The sequence below is a fragment of the Pseudomyrmex gracilis genome, unplaced genomic scaffold (assembly GCF_002006095.1).
Source record: "Pseudomyrmex gracilis isolate BER0280 unplaced genomic scaffold, ASM200609v1 scaffold_162, whole genome shotgun sequence".
In the NCBI taxonomy this organism is placed as follows: domain Eukaryota; kingdom Metazoa; phylum Arthropoda; class Insecta; order Hymenoptera; family Formicidae; genus Pseudomyrmex; species Pseudomyrmex gracilis.
Window position 1 is genome coordinate 322,186 of NW_018020746.1, and position 20,264 is coordinate 342,449.

The 20,264-nt window shown below is 33.7% G+C and overlaps 2 protein-coding genes across 5 annotated transcripts; one reads left to right on the forward strand and one right to left on the reverse strand.

Annotated features, from left to right (window-relative positions):
* Positions 1 to 745: 745 nt before the first annotated feature.
* LOC109857517 (iodotyrosine deiodinase 1) lies at positions 746 to 6,852 on the forward strand. 2 transcript variants are annotated; one of them, XM_020433880.1, is made up of 4 exons: positions 746 to 808; positions 5,673 to 5,888; positions 6,073 to 6,389; positions 6,602 to 6,852. In XM_020433880.1, the coding sequence occupies exons 1-4, from the start codon at positions 796 to 798 to the stop codon at positions 6,785 to 6,787; spliced, it is 732 nt and encodes a 243-aa protein (XP_020289469.1). In that variant the 5' UTR covers positions 746 to 795; the 3' UTR covers positions 6,788 to 6,852. The 2 variants fall into 2 exon arrangements, with proteins under 2 accessions (XP_020289469.1, XP_020289468.1); XM_020433879.1 differs by lacking the exon at positions 746 to 808 and adding an exon at positions 4,793 to 5,000.
* A 449-nt stretch (positions 6,853 to 7,301) lies between these two features.
* LOC109857518 (zinc finger protein DPF3-like) lies at positions 7,302 to 19,901 on the reverse strand. 3 transcript variants are annotated; one of them, XM_020433881.1, is made up of 9 exons: positions 19,751 to 19,901; positions 19,558 to 19,667; positions 19,024 to 19,260; positions 18,717 to 18,922; positions 18,215 to 18,287; positions 16,343 to 16,498; positions 14,186 to 14,644; positions 9,300 to 9,412; positions 7,302 to 8,936 (listed from the first exon to the last, which is right to left on the reverse strand). In XM_020433881.1, exons 1-9 carry the CDS (start codon positions 19,840 to 19,842, stop codon positions 8,805 to 8,807), a joined length of 1,578 nt encoding a protein of 525 aa, XP_020289470.1. In that variant the 5' UTR covers positions 19,843 to 19,901; the 3' UTR covers positions 7,302 to 8,804. The 3 variants fall into 3 exon arrangements, with proteins under 3 accessions (XP_020289470.1, XP_020289473.1, XP_020289472.1); XM_020433884.1 differs by having other exon boundaries at positions 19,024 to 19,172; positions 19,751 to 19,841; XM_020433883.1 differs by lacking the exon at positions 16,343 to 16,498.
* Between the last annotated feature and the right edge of the window lie 363 nt (positions 19,902 to 20,264).

Consider the following 20,264-nt stretch of genomic DNA (forward strand, 5'->3'; position numbering starts at 1 on the left):
GTCTCTCTTTCTCGCGTCTACGCGTAGAGCGGCACTTGTCAAAACCGTTTTATCACCGTTCCCACTGGAACGTCACCGTTCGAGAACAAACGAAAAAGATCGGCTCAATCGAGACGCATTTCGTGGTTAACGCGATACGCCCATTTGCGGGAAAACGTCTCTTCCCGTCGTCGTCGTCGTCGTCGTATACAGCACCGTCGTCGCTCGTATATGCGCCTAACAAGCACACGCGTGCTTGTCGCGTACCGCGTGTGTATATGCGCGACGATAAGTATTAGGTGTGTGTGTGTATTGAAGAGTGTATGTTATATACCTGTATATACATCCGTGCGCGCGCGCACGTACGTGTTGAAAACACGATGATATACGACGCAGAGGAGAACGGATTTTGTTTTACGCGTGCAGAAAGTGCAAGCTGGTGCGCGCTCGTCCAAGCGATGATCCGCGTCGTTCCGAGAGGACCCGTTGTCGCGGTCCCGGGTTACGCTGTTCACAACCCCGTTATTACATGATCGTACGTGATCGCCCGCCCCGATTCGCCGCACCCGTTGGTGCGGACGCCCGACGCAGCCGTACCGTCGGAATCGTGCACGTTTTCGTAACTGGTAGCGCTCGTTGCAGCGCCTCGCGCAGCCGCGACACGGACCGCCGTTGATTGGCCGTCACACGTGTAAACGTTCAGGTCTGTGTTCGATAATCGCCGATCATGATGACGATTAAACAAATAAGGATCTCGGAGAAAATTATTCGATAGACAAATTCAATTTTTCCAATCAACGATCCAATCAACGACACATGTGTGCGAAAAGTAATGACAAATAATAAATCACTTGTCGTGTACACACATTCTTCTCGGCAAAGTTCATTACGTACGTTCATTACGCGTGATGCTCACGATAATTTTATGACCTACTTATAAATGTGATGTTTCTCTCCGGTGAAATTGCAAAGAATAGAGAATAAAGCGTATTTTGCTCTCCTTCTAATTAGTTTTTGGTTTTGGAAGAAGAAAAATTTCCTATTGTGAATATCAAAAACTCAATATAGAGAAAAACAAACTGTGTCATTTGTATATTCTGTGAGTAATTAATTAAAGATATTGTAATTAAAGTTCCAGGTTTCTCTAATTGCGCGCGATCTGTACATCGCCAGGCGCTTGACGCAACGTAACGGCCCTGTGTTTCTCAAGCATCTCTCGCATGTGATTCTTATCATTAATATTTTGTCCCTTTTTAATTTATTATACGAAACAGCTTCCAAGAATTCGACACGCGGCTTTCAGTGTGTTATTCCTGTGCGATCGGAAAGACAATCGTGCATAAAATAACATGCATAGAGAGAAGAGAACGTATATCTCGCGTTTTTGCGTTTCCCCCGGAGAGAAGGAGATTGTGTACTACTACAATATTCTCGTTAATTCCGTGTATCGATTTTTCCTTATTGATAATCAAGGTCAACGCGATGCGCGTCTCTCATCATCATCACGATGCGATCGTGGAAAGAGAAAATGTGAAAAGACGCTTATTACAATAATATTTGCATATAAAGCAGGCGTATCAATTTGCAAAGTGTATTAAGTATGGAAAAAAAAAAAATATAATGTAGTACGTCGAAGAAAAACAATACTTACATCCACGTATAAATGTTTTAAAAAGATGTTTCATGTTTAAAAATATTTTCACCTAAATCTTTTTTAAACAAAATAGTTTTGCAACACGGCTATATATATATATACGATATATACATATCGTTGTGATTGGTATAGTGCGTACTGAAAATCTATGACTGTACGTTACATGTGTGTATAAATATCACAGATGTTGAATACTGCCAGAAGTGACGGAACAGGAGATAAATTTTATTCTCGAACAGAAAGTCTGTTATATTCTTTTGTAGACAAACTCCAAACTACTTGTTGAACAGATTGGATCTGTAAAAACCCCCGGGACTTTAAAATCAAACATCTCCGCAAAAAATCATCTTTTTTAATTTCTTCTTTTTTTGAATCAAAAGTTTGAACGATTCTGGGTCGAGTAAAAAAAATTTTTTTAAATCTTTAATAGTTTCGAAAATATAATAGTGTTTAAAAAGCTTGGCAATTTTTTTTCAAAAAAAACTTTAAAAATTTGTCATTTTTTTATAATTAAAAGTTTTATAAAATCCCAACGTGGTTTTGCGGAGAATAGCTCGTACATTCAGAACAAAATTTACCTCCTAAAAATTTTAAAAGTGAAAACATTCTGAGCAATATTGTGGCTCACAAGACCAACAATAGGTTTTTTGAGACGTTTCTTTTTCCAATAATGCATTTTTCTAGCGTCCCAACTGTGACAATATTTCAGTGATGATAAATCAATTTTTTTAAATGAATATTTTAAGCGATTCTCCATTAAATAAAAAAACTTATCGAAGAAATATCCAATAGTTGCTATACGCGTTTGAAAGAAAAGGGAGCAACCTTTTTTCAAGGAATCATCTTTTTCTTTTAAAAATCGTCATTATTTTTATAATTAGAATTTTTTCAAAATACTGCTTCGGTTTTGCAAGAGATTGCTTATAATTTGAGATGAAACATTGATATAAAAAAATTGTTATTTTAGAAATTCAGATGAAAGAGATTTTTTAGTGATAGGAATGGATAATACAGGATATTATTTTATGTATTTTATTTGGTATTAAAAGAGCTTAAGAAACTTAAAATTAAAAAAGAAAAGAGAAAAAGAACAATATTAAAAGAACAAAATTATAAATAGAAAATTTGTTTTATTGTTTGACAGCACATTCTGTGCGTTCTCCTCACATAGCATCCTCAGATTTTGAAGCAGAATCGAAATATTCGCTGTAACTCGCTGTAAATATACATAGATTTTGATAAAATATCATAAAATTATAAAAAAACATCAATTATTTGTGATATATGAGAAGTGCTCTAACTGGAAAGAAATTTACTTACTTTTTGAAAAACCAACGCCTCAGACATGGATCTGACAGGATCTTTTTACACTTCATAATACTCACAAAGCTATTAAACGACTGACGCTGTTTTTTCTGAGAGACCTCTCTCTCAGAAAAGAGAGAAAGGTCGTTCGGAAATATTCGGAATTCTTACTAGAGACACCGGTTTGTAATTTCTGAATTAGACCCATGTCTGCTTTCGAAGAGATATTATACATTTGTATGTATTAATATTTATTTCAGAATCTCTTTTCGCGGGGACAAAATAGTTCTGTGTTTCTATGACATTTTGTTTCTTAACGTAACAATAGATTCAAAGAATAAAAATATCGGACACGGTCGTTCATCTTCTTCTATAATAGGGAAAATATTGCAAACGGATGGATTTATTTCGAATAGTTACGAGTAGCCAGTTTGTTTTGTAAAAGTTATATTGTAAAGTAAGTTATATTGTAAGTTATATTGTAAAGAGAAAAAAACTTTTTAAATTATTGCCATGTCAAATTCTTATGTATCTACAGTTCCTGCCGAACACTGAATGCAAATGTGATATTTGAACATCTCATCATTTTTTACTACATGTTAAAATACATAAATAATTGATAAAATACATAAATATAAAACTTTGATCAATCGATTGTTGCTTTTATTGTTTATAATTCTTTTATCTTCCAACAGTTTTTATTTAGCAAAATTTCGGTTTAGTAAATAATTTTCCGATCGTATATTGGAAAAATCTATCTTCGAAGAACGGAAAATGTGAAAAAGTCGTGAGATAGATTTCATTTCATATGCACTTTGCTAATTTTATTGAAAAAATATTTAAATATTTAAAAAAAAAACTTATAAAATATAAAAGAGAAGAGACGAACAAATGTTCAAGGACAAAAGAAAAAGAAAAGAAAGGTCAATTTATACGTGAGGAGGAAGAAGAGTTGATGACATACAATATGGTACACCTATAGAATTGAAGAAAGTAAGAGAAGGATTAAAAGGGAGATAAAGAAGGAAAGAGATGAATGAAATTGGAAATCTAAAAAAAACGCAGAAAAAAGAAACATAATAAATGAGATAGTGAATGTGAATGAATAAAGATAAGAAAAAATTGATTTGAACGTGCGTAGATAAATATCTTTACATATTATAATAAATATAAAATAAATATCTCTACTTATTGTAATAAATTTGTAATAAATATCTCTACTTATTATAATAAATATAAAATAAGTATCTCTACTTATTATAATAAATTTGTAATAAATATCTCTACTTATTATAATAATAAAACTACTAGTAAACTTTAAATATTTGTTTCTAATAAATGACTCTATACTTACCTCACAAAATATTATCATTATTAGTATTATATGTGGTAAGCACGTATACAAGTCAATCGCGCACGCGCTGTCACTTATTAGATAAAATGATTTTACGCGATCATAAGAAATTTATCAATTTCTTAATACGAGTACTTGAAAAAATTGAAATTAAAATCTCTCTTGAAAAATTCAGAACGCTTGTTTCGCATTCGCTTCTTTGCAAAAGATCGCACATTTCCGATCGCGACATTTTCGACTAGCAATGTGAAATAGAAACATACTGTTTATTGTGCGTAAAATTCTGTAATTATTTACAAATTGTGCGTATACAATTTCGCGTCCGTCTGCTGCGTGTTCCATCCTCACGATCTCAAACAACATTTGAGTTTAAGTTGTTTTTTTTTTTTTTATTCGCCAAGTGATAGGTTTGTCCACGTGTTTGTGAAATCGTTACGTCGTTATCTTTGGCCTTCGGCATTCTCGACTGAGAGTTTATTCAGTGACTGGTAGTGAGTAATAGGAGCCGCGTGAAAGGTTCTTCTCTCGTTATGCATAAGATACTCGAGAAATACTTTCCTTTTACGTACAAGTATTTTTACCACATTTTGATCGCAGTCGTTGCGATCGTTTTGATTGACAAATTCTATCGGTGGCTATCCGGGAGAACCGCTCGCAGTGAAACGCAGACGTTTTCAGTGTCAGATAAATCCACGGATCCAAGTGAAAGTATATATGCTATATGTCCCAGAATTGCCGTACAATCTCTCGTAGGCAGATAGAAGGAATAAAACTGAGTCGAAAAGTCCTGAACCATTTTTTTCTATTATTTATAATAAAGAAGTAATTATTGAGTAAATCAGGCCAATCAGCGCCGACCTTTAACCAGGCGCACGTCAGTGAACTGCGCGGAGTGCTCACACACACCAGGCGCGTGGCTCACTGACGTGCGCCTGGCTAAAGATCGGCGCTGATTGGCCTGATTTACTCAATAATTACTCCTTTATTATAAATAATAGAAAAAAATGGTTCAGGACTTTTCGACTCAGTTTTACTCCTTCTACCTGCCTACGAGAGATTGTACGGCAATTCTGGGACACCCTGTATATAGAAGATATATCACATATAAAATGTTTGAGAAAACTGTTGTTGACTGAAAAAAAATTAAAAACACATAGGAAGTTAATTATCCGTAATTAATTTTAAATGTATATATATGTGTAAGTGACGCGTCATAAACAATAAATTTTTTAAATAAAATCGCGCTTATCTACAAAATATACGACGAATTTGTTTACCAACGCGATTTGGTTAGATTAATTATGTAACACTTTTTAATGTTAATTTTATACATATGTATATAAAATATTGTGTATACATACGATTTATACCATTTCTCAGAAGCGGAAGAGGAATTACCTGAGGAAGACCAAGAAGAGCCAGCTTTACCAAAAGATCTCAGACACATTCCATACCATTATGTCAGGTTACCCGAACGGGACATGCTAATACGTGCATCGGAATTTTACAAAATAGTCAGTGCTAGACGAACCTTACGATTTTTCAGCGAAGAGCCCGTTCCAAAAGATATTATTCGAGAAATCATACGAGCCGCAGGTAGTCATCTTTGATCTAAAAATCTATATTACATTTAAGAGTTATTATTTTATTAGTTTTTTTCATTTTTCGAGTATATGCGTGATACCTGCGCTTTCTTTTTTCTACGATTATGCACGTCATCATTTTTTATGGTAAGCACCTATTGTTAAGATACCTATTGTGAGAGAGATGCTGTTTTAAGGTACTGCTCCCAGCGGTGCGCACACAGAGCCATGGACTTTTGTCGTGGTGTCAAATCAGGACGTCAAGATGAAAATTCGAAATATTGTGGAGCAAGAGGAGGAAGTTAATTACAAAAAGAGAATGGGTTTAAAATGGACAACTGATTTGTCTCCGTTAAGAACTAACTGGATCAAAGAATATCTAACGACGGTTCCGTATTTGATACTTGTTTTCAAGCAAACTTATAGTATTTTGCCAAACGGAAAGAAGAAGATCCATTATTATCACGAAATCAGCGTTTCTATCGCGTGTGGAATTCTCATTACCGCTATACAGGTAAGGATTTTAGTCGCGATCTCTGTCTCTTTAAAACACTCAAGCCTCGAAAACAAATCTTTTCTGGCTTGAAAATTAAAAACAAATATTTCTATATGTATGAACACATTTACACGCATTTAAAATTGAATCTAATCTAAGTCTAAATCACTCACTGAGAAACTTATTTTTATCAAGTAAGAGAATTAATTGCTTCTCATTTTTATATCAAGTACGCAGGTTTGATGACTCTTACATCTACACCGTTAAATTGTGGGCCGGCTATACGCAGTCTTCTTAATCGTCCTTCCAACGAAAAACTCGTGTTGCTGCTGCCAGTAGGTTATCCAGCAAAAGATGCCACGATTCCTGACTTACACAGAAAGTCTTTGTCTGAAATTTTAGTCGAAATCGACTAAAATTAAAACTTATACACAGTACGCGGTAAAAAAATTTCTCACTGCCCTATATATATTATTTTATACATTAGAATATATTAAAATTAAAATATATTAATATATAATATATTAATATATAATATATTAATATATTAATATTAAAATTAAAATATATTAATATATTAAAATTAAAAATTTTCATACTTTCTTATCGTCTACTTGGAGAAATAAAAATTGGGATTATTTGAAATAAATAGTCAAGGAGAGCATATATTTGTGTTAATATTATTTTATGAAAAAATGTTATATTTTTCGGACACTAACTTTTTTATCTTACATTACAGTTTTTGCGAATATCAATTATCTGCTATAAAGTGTAAAGTATGTAATGTATGTGAATGTGTATGTGTGTGTGTATGTGTGTGTGTTTCTTGGCTTAAAATATCACTGCCAATATTACAAAGTAATCGGTAATGTCCAAAAGAAGAAGCTAATCCCTGAAATATAGCACCTGTTCGCGTTTGTTATATTTCGTTTTTTTTTTTTCACTCTTTCTCTCTCTGTCTTCTGTAGTTGAAAATTATATATAATGGCACACGCGCGTAATAGACTGTTCTAAACTTATCCGGTTTGTATAAACTAATGTTTATTGAAATTTGCATACATGTTAAAAATAATAAGCGATATAAAATGTAAATCCATCAATTCAATAAAAAATAAAAAATAAAAAAAACCGTAAAAGATAAAAGTCAGCGAATTCGAGTGATGTCTAACACTAATACAATTAGATGGTCTTAAAAGCATCAAGTTAAAACAAGATTTTACAAGTAACAAATACCAAATATCACCATAGTTTCTTAAATTAAGTACATTCAAAAGTGTGTTTATATAATATATATATGTATATGTATAAAATACAAAAATACTGAGCTAAATGACAAAGAACATGTAGAATATAATCTTTCTGCAAGTCTCCGTATATGACAGCTATGCCGCTACTAATAGTTATGTCATTAAGTGTAAAAGCTTTTTAGTATCATGATATACATACAGAGAAACAGATAATTACTATTACTATTCATGGAACAAATACTATTAATATTATGATTTCCTAGAATATGAATTTTTTTCATTTCTCTCCGTATCTTTTCTTATAAAAACTTTTTTTTATCCGAGCCAAGTCGATAGCGAGGGATTAAGAAAAGTGAAAAGTGGAGATCGTCAAAATTTCGACAAATTTAAGCAATTTACAAACTTTCCGAAAGCAATTGAATTTTATATAAAAGTTTCATTATGATTGACTAAGAGTAGAGTAAGTCTAGAACTAGGAGAGTATTGTCCTATTTAGCGACCTTGGACTACGTCTCTATCATTCGTTTTATGTTAGTAATATCGCTGTAAAGAGTATATATATATATATATATTTGTTTTTTTTTTTTTTATGTATATGTCAGTTTCTAAAATGAGCAAAAAATACACTTTGTGTTCAGTACGAATGTAAAATCTAACATCGTCGGTAAATCGAACTCCGTCTTTGTCTTTAAAATTATTAATCTCTTTGTCTGCTCCACACGGAACTTCGCTAACAGTCGGTTATGAATTACGACATATCTTTATACATCTATTTCTCGTAGAAGCTATTTCGTTTTAAATTATAAATACATATTTCCCTTACATATCTTTATCTCGTTGAGATCACCAGTGCCTGAGATATCCTAATATAATAATGCTATTATATAAATGTATATTCTCTTCTAATTATTAATATTATTATTGTTATCGTTATTATTAACATAATTTAATTAACAGGGGAGAGGGGGAAGTAATGATCAATGCAAATTTCGTAATAAATAGCAATCGATGCAAAGTTGACTTTCTTTGTTTTGTGTGTGTGTCTCGAAAAATTTGCTGGTACAATACGCCACATAATACTATACGAGTGTGAGCTCTCGTGTGAATACTCTCCTAATTCTCCTAATAAGAGCTGCGCTGCAACAATGGATAACTCCGTGATCTATCCATGAAAGTGATTGGAAATTTAATCACGTCGGTGAAATTCGGCAATGCACAGGCGGCAAGACCAAGAGCCCTCCGGTGGCGATGCGAGTGGCGGTGACAGACAATACATGTGATATCCACGATCACAATCGTCACAGAACAGCAGCTGATCCTATTTTAGTTCGCCAAACCGTTAATATCAAGTGTACTCCAGTTCACGTAAAACGTATTATACTACGGTGTATGCGCATTATACTAATATTGTCTTGCAAAGTTTTCTTACAGATATTGACACTCGCGAGCGAGAAGTCTTTAAATGCAACAAAATCTGATTTTTTCAAACCACTTTCGTGTATCTCAAAAAATATATAAATTTCGTTTATCAAAAAATATATATAAATGTTACAATCTTTTTTTTCTGAAAATAAAAAATAAAACAAAAATAAATTTGCTGAATTCCTTGTCGGCGAGTTTGAAAAAAACACTTTTTTTTTTTCTACAAATACCGCGAAATCGCAGAGTATAAAATACTTACATCGTTGTCAGAGGTGCCGCATATGGAGCAGCATTTGCATTCGATGCACTGCCACCTGTACTTGCGAACAGAAACGATCATGTTCGCAGTGAATTGCAAACATGTGGGATGTCCTACAACAAGAATATGTACGCACGTCAAGGATAACATGCACGTGGGACGGAATAAGGAAATCTGTTACAGGATACGAGCAGAAAGGTGCCAGGACAGTTATCTTGTGCCGAAGAACAGTGAACTCCAAGCTATTATTTTTTCTCCATAAATCATTTATTTTTTTATACTTTTTTTCTACGTTTATTAAATCAGATCGTAATCGAATTTTGTATGTACAAAGGAGAAGGAGCAATGATCTTTGATCAAACAATTTAGTCCACAATACTGCGATTCTACATAATCTTTCACCTTTCCTCAGCACTAAAAACGTCCGGAATAATGATAATAAGTCTTCATGTTTTTCCGCACAGAATATTTTATTTCATGATATCTGCAATTTTTTTTTTTTTTTTTTTTTATGATGCATTTTGAACATACTGTTATTATCGTTTGGAATAATAATAGGTGGTAAGTAATAGCAGGGCGTACCTTGGAATAGTTCACGTTCTTTCTTGCGCAGCACAATATAAACGTCGCAGATGCACACTCTCTCCCTCGCTCCTCCGCTTCCTTTCGCACAACATTTTCTCTCTTTCTCGCATTCTCACGTACATCCCTCTTGCGCTCCACTTCGTTACACTTCACACATACACACACACATACACATACACACGTGCACGCAACTCATATAACGTATCACATTCTTTATATATATCATATATATATGGAATCATATATATACATTTATATATAACTAGTGTGACTTAAATACTATATTTGTAAGCCTCATTGGATATTGCTTAATTAAAACCGCCTAATAACAAGTCTTCAATTTTATATATAACAAGGAGGAACTATATCTGCACATGCTTCCATTGTGTGTTTTTTTCTTATACCGTGTGAGTTTTTCTTACAACGATCTAAAGATGATATTACAAGGTTGTTCAAACCTGGCATTTCACTTCCTCTTCATTATTCCATTCGTGGACTGTTCACTGTCTACAAGTTTTTTTTTTTTCATGAGTTATAAAGAAAAAAATCATGACAAAGTATCGGCCAGGTAGTTTACTTTCCAGCAAGAAAGCACAGCACGACGTTACACAAGGACACGACGCGTCTATTATGTACGGTCAAAAATTTGTTTCGCTTTCATTTGCTTTCACAGAGTACGTTCTAAAAACCCTATCTTGGTTACCAAAAACTATGGCACACGTGAAATGTAGCATTTTAGTAACCAAGGTCAGATTTTGGAATGTACTCACACTGTGAATCGTCGTATCTTTGTTGGTGTTGTATTGATGTTGATGGCCTGACATGTCACGTGTGTGCTGACTTCGTTTCTTGCCGAAAGATCACAATACATAGCGCGGTAGGGTTCCAAGTTCGACACCCTTGCAATAAGCAATCTATACGGGAAACTAAACGTAGACAGCAAGATAAAGTCCAACATATGTAATAGTTATGTGGTGTGCAATATCGTGGCCAATCGGTGTGTTTCGTATTATGTATAAGTCAAAACGATATCAAGTTTTAACGTTATGTAAACATCTTTCGATTGTTGCAACTTAAATATAAGAATGAAGAATGATGAGATTTATACAAACTGAGAGAGATTTATTAATAATAGTATGAACGCGCCCAAGAATTTGCTCTTTTGATCGAGTTTGAAACTTTATCTCACTGTCTATTCTCTGTCGCATTAGCTACACCACGTTAAATGATAGAATATTCTATTTTATATCATTGTATATTATGTAAAGAAGCTGTAACATATCTTCATCAATAGCTTTCTACATATATTCGAGTTACACAATATATGTTATTATTAGAAAGTACTTCGTAAAGACGAGGCTCTATGTTGAAAGAAGACGTTGCGTTTTTTTTTTTTTCAGCCAAGTAAGATTATTTTAAACACCTTGTAAAATCGAAAAAAAAACTTGTCTTGTATGTGGAAGAAGTAAGAAGTTGTGTTATGTCAACAACCTACATAACGTTTATATTTTGCAGTATCATCAATCTACATCTAGAATTATAACATATATCTAAGGTCGGCAAAAAATAATACAAAATAAATAAATTGAGCTTAGATCTGAGGAGAAACTCAACGCCGGGCGCGTATATACTTGTTCTGCGTGTCCGAAAAACTCATAAGGTATTACAGTGATATTCCATATGTGTGTTCGGTACTTTTTTGTTATTCCTAATCAAATGATAATATTTGTACGAGTATTTATCAAAGCTGGTATAAAACTAAGCTATATACGTCAGATTTCTATAAGAAGATATAGTCGTATCAGACACGTGATATATTGTTAAAAAGATATCTAACTAAAACATGTTCGATAATTAAAACAATTTCTTTATATTCTCTCTCTCTCTCTCTCTCTTTCTCTCTCTCTCTCGCTCTCTCTCTCTCTCTCTCGCTCTCTTTTTCTTTCTCTACAAGTATAAATTTCATACTTTTCTTTGCTTGTTAAATATGTAATAAATATATGCATTATTATAATAATAGTAAGGGGCGATTATATTATATTAGATCAGAGAATCTAATGCCCACAACTAAAAGATAATTAAGAGCGGTAGATATACAATGGAATGTGTTAAACGTATTAGAAGGAAGTTATCGAACACTCGTTGATTAAACACAAACTTGCGCGAAATCGCGTTTTTATTTATTTAATCAAGTTTTTAAGTTCAAAAAAAAAAAAGAAAAAAAAATTCTGTAAAACGTTTTCAAAGTTTTCCGCGCGGAGGTACGAAGATTCTTCTGCACTCTTCTCTCGCATTATCTCTTTCTGTGCTGCGCTCGCATTTTATCTAAACTCGTATAATACTCAACAAACGCAAAGATACAGAAGAGTATTTACAAGCGTTCGAGAAACGTAAAAATATTGAAAATACGACGTGATTCAACATTTCGTTATTTTACAATAAATATGTTGTTTCTTGTTAAAAACGACTTTTATGATTGTGCTGGATATATAAAGTATATATATAATATATATATATAATATATATACATATATATATATATATACATACATACATACATATATACATATATGTATATATATTGCGTCATATCTAAAATTCTCTCTTAAACTCGCCGGTGCGTGTTTCACGCCTCTGTATATTTCTCCGTATTTTTTTTTGTTTTTTTCTTTTTTTTGTTTTGATTTCTAACACAGTAACGTAAGGTTTTTTTTGTTTTGATTTCTAACATAATAACGTAAATATCAGGATACACTGTCAAACAGAAGACAAACACATCTTCTTCAATATGTGCTCTAGTAGTACTGTGCAACAGGAATTTTAACAAATTTTTTTTTAATTTTTGCGTTCAAAATGTCGCGAGAAAAGAAACCTAAACAACTAGTCGCGATCAATCGATTTGTCCAATCACACACACACATACGACAAAATTTGACTTCTCTCACTTCTCTCGATGAAGACTTTTTTTTTTTTATAATGATTCGTGCTGAATGTAATATTACGTGTCACCACGCCGATTTATATAACTTCTTAGAACTAATCAAAGTTACTATAAATCACAGCAAATTCGCGCAGTAAAGGAATTCCTGAAAATTCCTATTACTCAGATGCGACAAGTTGCACCATTGACAAAACGATGTTTTGTGTTCCTCATCTTGACTAGTGTATGTAAAGCTCGTAACCGTTTGATCTCTAAAACTGTGTGCAGATAATTATATGGTTCCCTCCTTAATTATTGCACCCCCCATTGCAAAACAGCGTGTTTCTATTACCCTTAGCGGCAGTGACGAGCAGGGATGCGTCACGCGACAATTAACCCCATACAACTCAAAAAGTTATTTCTCCTCTTCGTTTCTTTTTTTTTTTTTTAACGACTTAAAATGTAGATAAAACGTGGTCTGCGAAAAACCGATAACAAATATTTCTAAATCTAACGGGTACGCGTGTGTGTGTATATAAATATATACGCATATGTATATATATCGCGATATAATTGGAAGCGATTTTGTCACGCAATAACAAAAAAAAAAAAAGCAAGATCCTCAAATTATACAAACTCAAATTGTCTGTTGTGTTGAACGTAACAGACAATTCTAAACATCTCGATTGCAAGTTTTAACAATCATATGTCTGAAACATAGAGAACAGTGATAATCCTGCGTAAGGAAGGGCGGCGCAAACACACACACACACACACACTTGATTGTTGTAAAATTAACAAATTACTTATTTAATATCTTTCACGATAGTAACAGCTGAAACATGGAAGCATAAACAATTATGGCATAAAACACGTGGATATATTTAATATTCTTATAACGCTCGGACGATGGCATCCGATTGTTTCAAAAAACATTATATCGCTAATTAATCACTATATAGTCATATACAGTCATTTCAGTGTCGCGAGAAATCGTCATATTTAATATTAAGATCAACAACTGCCCAATTGTATGTTTCTTTCTTTTTTGTTTTTGAGTTGTATCTGGCTATATGTATGCATAGGACGCAGGGTCCACGGTAGACTCGCAAAGAGACATAGAAAACGGAACTATTCGCAGAAACGAACAGCTCTCTCTTTCTCTCTTTTTTTTACCGGAACATACTAGCTTCAATTATTAATACGTGACTACGTGATTATCATTATCGTTTACCGTCTTCGTCATCGTCATCGTCCCTGTTGCTGCTATTTTGTGTAGTCGTGCAGAAATCCTCGCGCAAAACTTTCGTGCAACCACAAGAGGCTTAATTGTGATTCGCTCTTCTGGTATACTTGCGCTTGATCTTTTCTTCTGGCTTACCTGAGCGGCCGCAGTCGCTGCACGACATCAGCTCCTCGGAACCACCGGTCTTCTTGTTCTCGCGTGCGTCACCTAGGCAGAAGTCGCAGTAGGGTGACGGCTGTGCGGAAGACTTGCCGCCGGCCTTCTTTTCGCCGGAGTTTGACGATCCGCCTCCGGGTGTGGGTGGTCCTCCTGTGGTTACCGCAGCGTTCTCTGCGGTGGAGAGCGAAGGAACAGCAGTGCCACCGGGTGAGGATGCGGCCGGAAGATGATCTTCCTTAGGCGTTGGCACTGTTGGTGATAGTGGTGCGACGCTACTGGGGGTCTGCACCGTAGGTGGGAGTTGTTGCTGTTGCGACGACTGTTGTTGGGATTGCGGTGCCGCTCCAGCGGGAGTCGCAGCCGCGGTGGGCGCAGCCGGCGACGGGCTTGAGGTACTCGAGGAAGTAGCGCTCTGACGACCCCGACGCGTACCACCTGATCACAAATCGACCAACATACCCAGTTGCGCTTTGCCGTCACAAGCAAATGACCATGCACACTGGCTTTATAGACAATAAACTCGTACTTTGACTCGCGTATTTCTTTTTATCTCTCTGTGAATGTCTGTTCATAATCGATTCAGTTAAGTTGCGAATTTACGACACGTGTAGGTTATAAAATGTTTCCGTGATAAGAAATTTGAATGGATTGTTAATAAATGGAGATATCAAAAGTTTTTCAAACAAATTGCAAACAGCAAGAAAATTGAATATTTATAAAACGTAAAATGTTTCAGCTCTCTAAGAGCAAATTTTATATTTAACAGAGTTTAAAGTTGTTTTTTTTTTTTTTTTTTTTTTTAACTGATATTAAAGATAATTTGAAAATTTACAAAGTTTACTCTGAATTTAGAAACGTTTGTAACTGCAAATAGCGATTGCAATTGGAACATTACTTGTTATGCATGCGTTTATTTCTGTTTATTTATGCGTACATATATGTAGGCATATAAACAGAGATCGCAAAATCCAGTGCTTTGATCGTCGCATTTTTTTATATAACAGAATCAATTATTCTAAACTTCACAAATATTTAACAAATCGTTACAACAAGGAAAACAAATCCGATTATACGTTGGTATAAATAAAGTGCAAATATGTCAATCAGTACATTCCATCACCAGCAGCAAAAAATCTACGATATGTAACGATGAGATATATTCGATTCCAAGTACAGACAAAAGGTACAAACAAACGATTTTTTCAAACATATTGGAACTACAAGTAACTTGAAAGATAATACCTATTTTGCTTCAACGAGGCCTTCAACATTCATTAATAGGAAATTCGAAGCCAAAATCGCTCTAGGAGTAATACAAGCGTCAAAAACAGCAAAGAAAAGAAATCTTTACTCTGTTAGGCTCATTCGTAAAAACTATAAATCATGCCGAAAAGATTTGTATACGAAAGGAGCTACTAGTTAAAAAAAAAAAAAAACACACACATACTGAGTTACACTGTTGAGTTACGACTGTCACAATCGCGCCAAAAAAATACCAACCTACAAAACTCGGTATTTTCCTTTGTGTCTCTTTCTAATTATATAAAAAATAAAAATAAAAGTACTTTTTTTTTTTATATGTTATTGCAGAAGCATGCTACTTGCAAAGTAGACGGTAATACAAAAATAAATTTATCACTTTTTCATTCATTAATCAAAATGACATATCTCCATTTTTTTTATAAAAACAACGTAAACGTATAGAAAATATGTATGTAATATACGTGTATACTCATATATAAAATGCAAAATTAAATTACTTATATCAAAATATATACGGTTTAAATATTGTTCATCCGTACACATATTATTAGTTAATCATAATAAATTATAAACACATCAGAGAGAAAGCATACCATATTCCGCATACATATACATACGTATAAATATCAAAAAATACATAAATTGAAAAAAATTCACTATACCTTATTGCAATGCATGCATTTGCAGTACATATTAAAAAAATATATAATATATTAGGTTATATCGGGAGTTTTTGGGGTAAGTTGCATGACCGGGATGTGATTGAAGATAATGGTAAATGGGAAACTGGGACCAGGGTCCAGTTTGTATTTAGGTGAGGAACGCGGGCTTAAAGGAAAGTGAGAAAACTGAGCTGATTTTGGCTCCAACCTGGCTGGTTCGAAGCAGCGGTGTCTGCAACGCTCCTAGGTTCAACTTCGGCAGGACTGGGACTTAGTTCCTTAGCAGGATCACCAGAGGAAGTAGAGTGGGAATGACCGTAATGGTAGACCAGACCAGGTCTGGTCTTATACCGTGCGCTGCATACTGCAAAAGTGCAAATACTGTTTTCCCGCAATCCATCCAATGCAACGTCCAATGATAAGACAGACTTTTCTCTTTTTGTTTTTTTTTTTGTTTTTGTTTAAACGGATGATCAAGGGAGGACAGTACGGGACCAAAGAAGCTTGACAGGGCGGGTGGGTCTTAGGGATAGGCATTTGCACACCTTCCGCACCAGTACACATCCCTATCCACCTACGAGTCTATAATGTGGACAAGCAGTGAAGGAGTTCCAGCCCAAGAAGCAAAACTAATACGATGCAAGGCTTGATGCTTGATACTCCTACAGAATGAGCTCGCTACAAGTGTGAGCCAGTACATTCTTGCTCTGTTATTATTGCAGGTAGAACTAGTCCGAAGATATTTGGGCCGGTGACATTAGCTCGATCGTCCGGCGGACGATTTTAATGGTTTCGTATGTGACGAAAAAAAGGAGTATTTTCGTTTCTACCATGAGCTTAGCATAACCAGACCAAATGTCTTTAGATCGACTGCTAGTCTAACAGGAGTGGTTTCAAGAAGTAAACAGATTGCAGGCACATTCGAGTTAATTTATAGACTTGATGTCTGGGAAAGTTTGACCAAATTAGTAATGACTATTATACTCCTTCAAAAGAGAGTAGGTAATGTCGCGATTGTTTGAAAAATTATTCCACTTTTATTTTCAATTTTTCTGTTTCTTCGTATCTTACGCTAAAATGTCCAGAATCCAAAAAATTTGTGCATAATAAGTATGTAAGTAAATCAATTTTTCGAAGAAAGACACGTTCGTAAATAAATCTGTCTTTGTAAGTACAAAGGTGAGCAGCTTTAGATTCAATTACTTTGTCATGATGATTTTAAATGTTACATGATGATTGTAAATAAAGTTTAAGCGTCTAATTGGCAGAATAGTATAGGTTGTGTTAAATTTTTTTCGTCTTTAATCAAAAAATGAAATATTAGAAGTTGAATTATAAAATGTTAGTTTACTTAGACAGCAACGTGTCAAATCTTCGATTTTAATGTATAAAACAACAGTTGAATATATATATAAATACAATTCTTTAAGAATATTGTTAATATATCTCTAGGCAAAAAAATAATCAATGTAGGAAAAAATATTTAATGTGTATAAATATTAAAAAAGAAAAAAAAACATACTATTTATGCACAAAAGTTTGGACGTATAAACTAATCTTTGCCTTGCACTCAGAACCATACCATAACTGTTCATATTGAAGTAAAAAAACAAATCAATGAACAAAAATAATAAAATGTTTCTCACACAATAAACATTTTACATTCAGACTTTTGTGTATTCACTTTGTTTCAATTTAAATTTGAAGGAAAACTTGCGTCACAGTACTTCTCTAAATAACCATTATGTTTATAAAAAATCAGAATCTTCCCACATTATAGTTTTTCACGTAATTTAAATCATTCTAATAATCTGACATAAGATTATTCTTCAACTTTTATATATTTAACTGTAATATTTATTTCAAAAATTTCCATCTTATCATAAATCTAATTTTTGTTTTGTAATGTAACATTATAAACACAAATATAAGATAAACATAACAAAACTTTGTAACAAAAGGTCTGTATAGATCTGTAACTTATTTGAAATCAATAAGTTTCGAAAGTAATAACAATGATAATTATAATAAACTAACAACAAGAATGGTCATTTGTAATTATATCTATGATTAAACTTACGGTCACAAACGAATGGTTTATCAGAGTCAATGGTAGTATCGTAGTTGGCTTTTTTTCGCCCACGTCCCCCACCCTGTTTCAAGAAAAATTTATATTAGTCACATATTTATAAATGTTCACAAATTACTGTATTGAGATATAATTTACATTGTTACATTTTTAATAGTTTATGTATGAAAGATTTGTTATTAATAGTTATGTGTGTATATATTATGACCAAAGCCCTAAGGGCGTTTCTAAAATTGACTGGTCAATGTACGAAACAACCAAGCATCTTGGTCAAAGTCCGAAATAGTTTTTTTAGCGTACTTTTCAATGTACGCTATTATCGCCATAACATATTACAGATTAGATACAGATTGAGATAGAAACGAATTATTTTATACGTCTCAAATGTTCGAGCCTTGACCAAGACACCTAGTTGTTCTGTACATTAACCAGTTAATCCTAGGAACGCCCATGCTTAGGGCTTTGACCATATATACATGTATAACCTGCTTACCTTGGCTCGTTTGCCGCTTGGACTATCTGTGGTAGGTGGATGACTACGTGCAGGATGATGACCACCACCACGTGTTTTTCTGCGTTTTCGTTTACTACTATAGCTTTCCTCATAATCATAATCACTATCAGGATCAGGTTCGTCATAAGCGTCCATGTCTAACATGTCCTGCTCATCATAATACCAGGCATCTTTACTGTGTTCATCTAAAAGCAAATGTCATTTTTTTAATTAATAATTTGATAATTTAAATTTAAAAATTGGTACACAAAATGCAAATTTATATTTGACATTCATTTTTATTTACCTTTAAGACCTACTGAATCTTTGCTATCATCATTTACATGTGTAATAGCTTCTACACCTTCTGTTCCATCTTCTGTGTCACCTCTTGGTCCTCGTTTTGGATGTAGATAATGCATTAAATATTGCCGTCGTTTTTTCCGCCATCTTTTACTGGGATAAGTATAAATTTGACCATGCAATAAACCTGGTAATCTTTCTCTTGAAGACATGAAAAGTGCAGAGTGATTTTGTGCAACTCCTGCAATTTTATACATATTTATCTTATTTTATTATGATTTTTTTTAATACTTTTGTTATTTTTTACTTGTCTTTTAGTTTGCACTATCATTTAATGTTGTTATTTATTCTTATTCTTCATATTATTCTTTAGTTTATATCAATTATTAAATGGTTTACATTTACAGAATGTGTTTACATACATTGTTTACAATAAATTTAACTCACAAATATTAAAAATGTCAAAGCATATTATAGCAAAGTATATTGTTCAGTTCTATAACAATTGTATAAAATTATTGTGACATAATTGTCGTACCTGTTTGGGAGTCGAGAAAAGGCATGCGAAGACGTCGTTCCCTGCATAGTCGGCTGTTGTAGCTTGAAGAATTTTCAATGGCTTCTCTGTAAGCCTGGTCGTTGAGAAAGCTATAAAGTGGATCGATAGTTTTCTCGATTAAGTGTCTTTTCAATAATCACGCTTACAATAGACAGATACAAAATATGCATACCTCTCTATCTTACTTAAATTACTTTCATTTACTACTTGTATTATGCCGTTATTGTTATGAGACATTGCCGGAGAAATAGCTACCGCCGTCATCTTTGTACAATTTCTATCTCCCACCACTTGACAGGCCCGACCTTGATGTTCCTTCTCCTCTTGCTCGGTCTTCTTCCCGGAAGTAATCCATACCGTAATAGTCAAATGTCGCACTGTATCGCATAATACTAACGCATATGAAACACAATGAAATATTGTATTGTTTTGTATTTATTTATTCTCACATAAATATAATTTCGTGATTTTTAAAAAATTTAAAATAAAGTTTATTTGTGTTTATCTTTAAAGATAAAGATAAGGTAAATTAGAGTCTCTAGCAGTCTCTAGGACCCATATATACAGGGTGTCCCAGAATTGCCGTACAATCTCTCGTAGGCAGGTAGAGGGAGTAAAACTGAGTCGAAAAGTCCTGAACCATTTTTTTCTATTATTTATAATAAAGGAGTAATTATTGAGTAAAT

What these genes read in the sequence shown, in the direction of transcription:
- LOC109857517 (XM_020433879.1), top strand. Translation starts at nt 4,823, where the DNA reads ATGCATAAGATACTCGAGAAATACTTTCCTTTTACGTACAAGTATTTT. An exon ending in ATCCACGGATCCAAGTGAAA is followed by an intron (nt 5,001 to 5,672) that starts GTATATATGCTA and finishes ACCATTTCTCAG; the next exon opens with AAGCGGAAGAGGAATTACCT. An exon ending in AGAAATCATACGAGCCGCAG is followed by an intron (nt 5,889 to 6,072) that starts GTAGTCATCTTT and finishes TGCTGTTTTAAG; the next exon opens with GTACTGCTCCCAGCGGTGCG.
- LOC109857518 (XM_020433881.1), bottom strand. Translation starts at nt 19,842, where the DNA reads ATGACGGCGGTAGCTATTTCTCCGGCAATGTCTCATAACAATAACGGC. An exon ending in TAAACCATTCGTTTGTGACC is followed by an intron (nt 16,499 to 18,214) that starts GTAAGTTTAATC and finishes GCACTTTTGCAG; the next exon opens with TATGCAGCGCACGGTATAAG. An exon ending in CGCTGCTTCGAACCAGCCAG is followed by an intron (nt 14,645 to 16,342) that starts GTTGGAGCCAAA and finishes ATTTGTGATCAG; the next exon opens with GTGGTACGCGTCGGGGTCGT.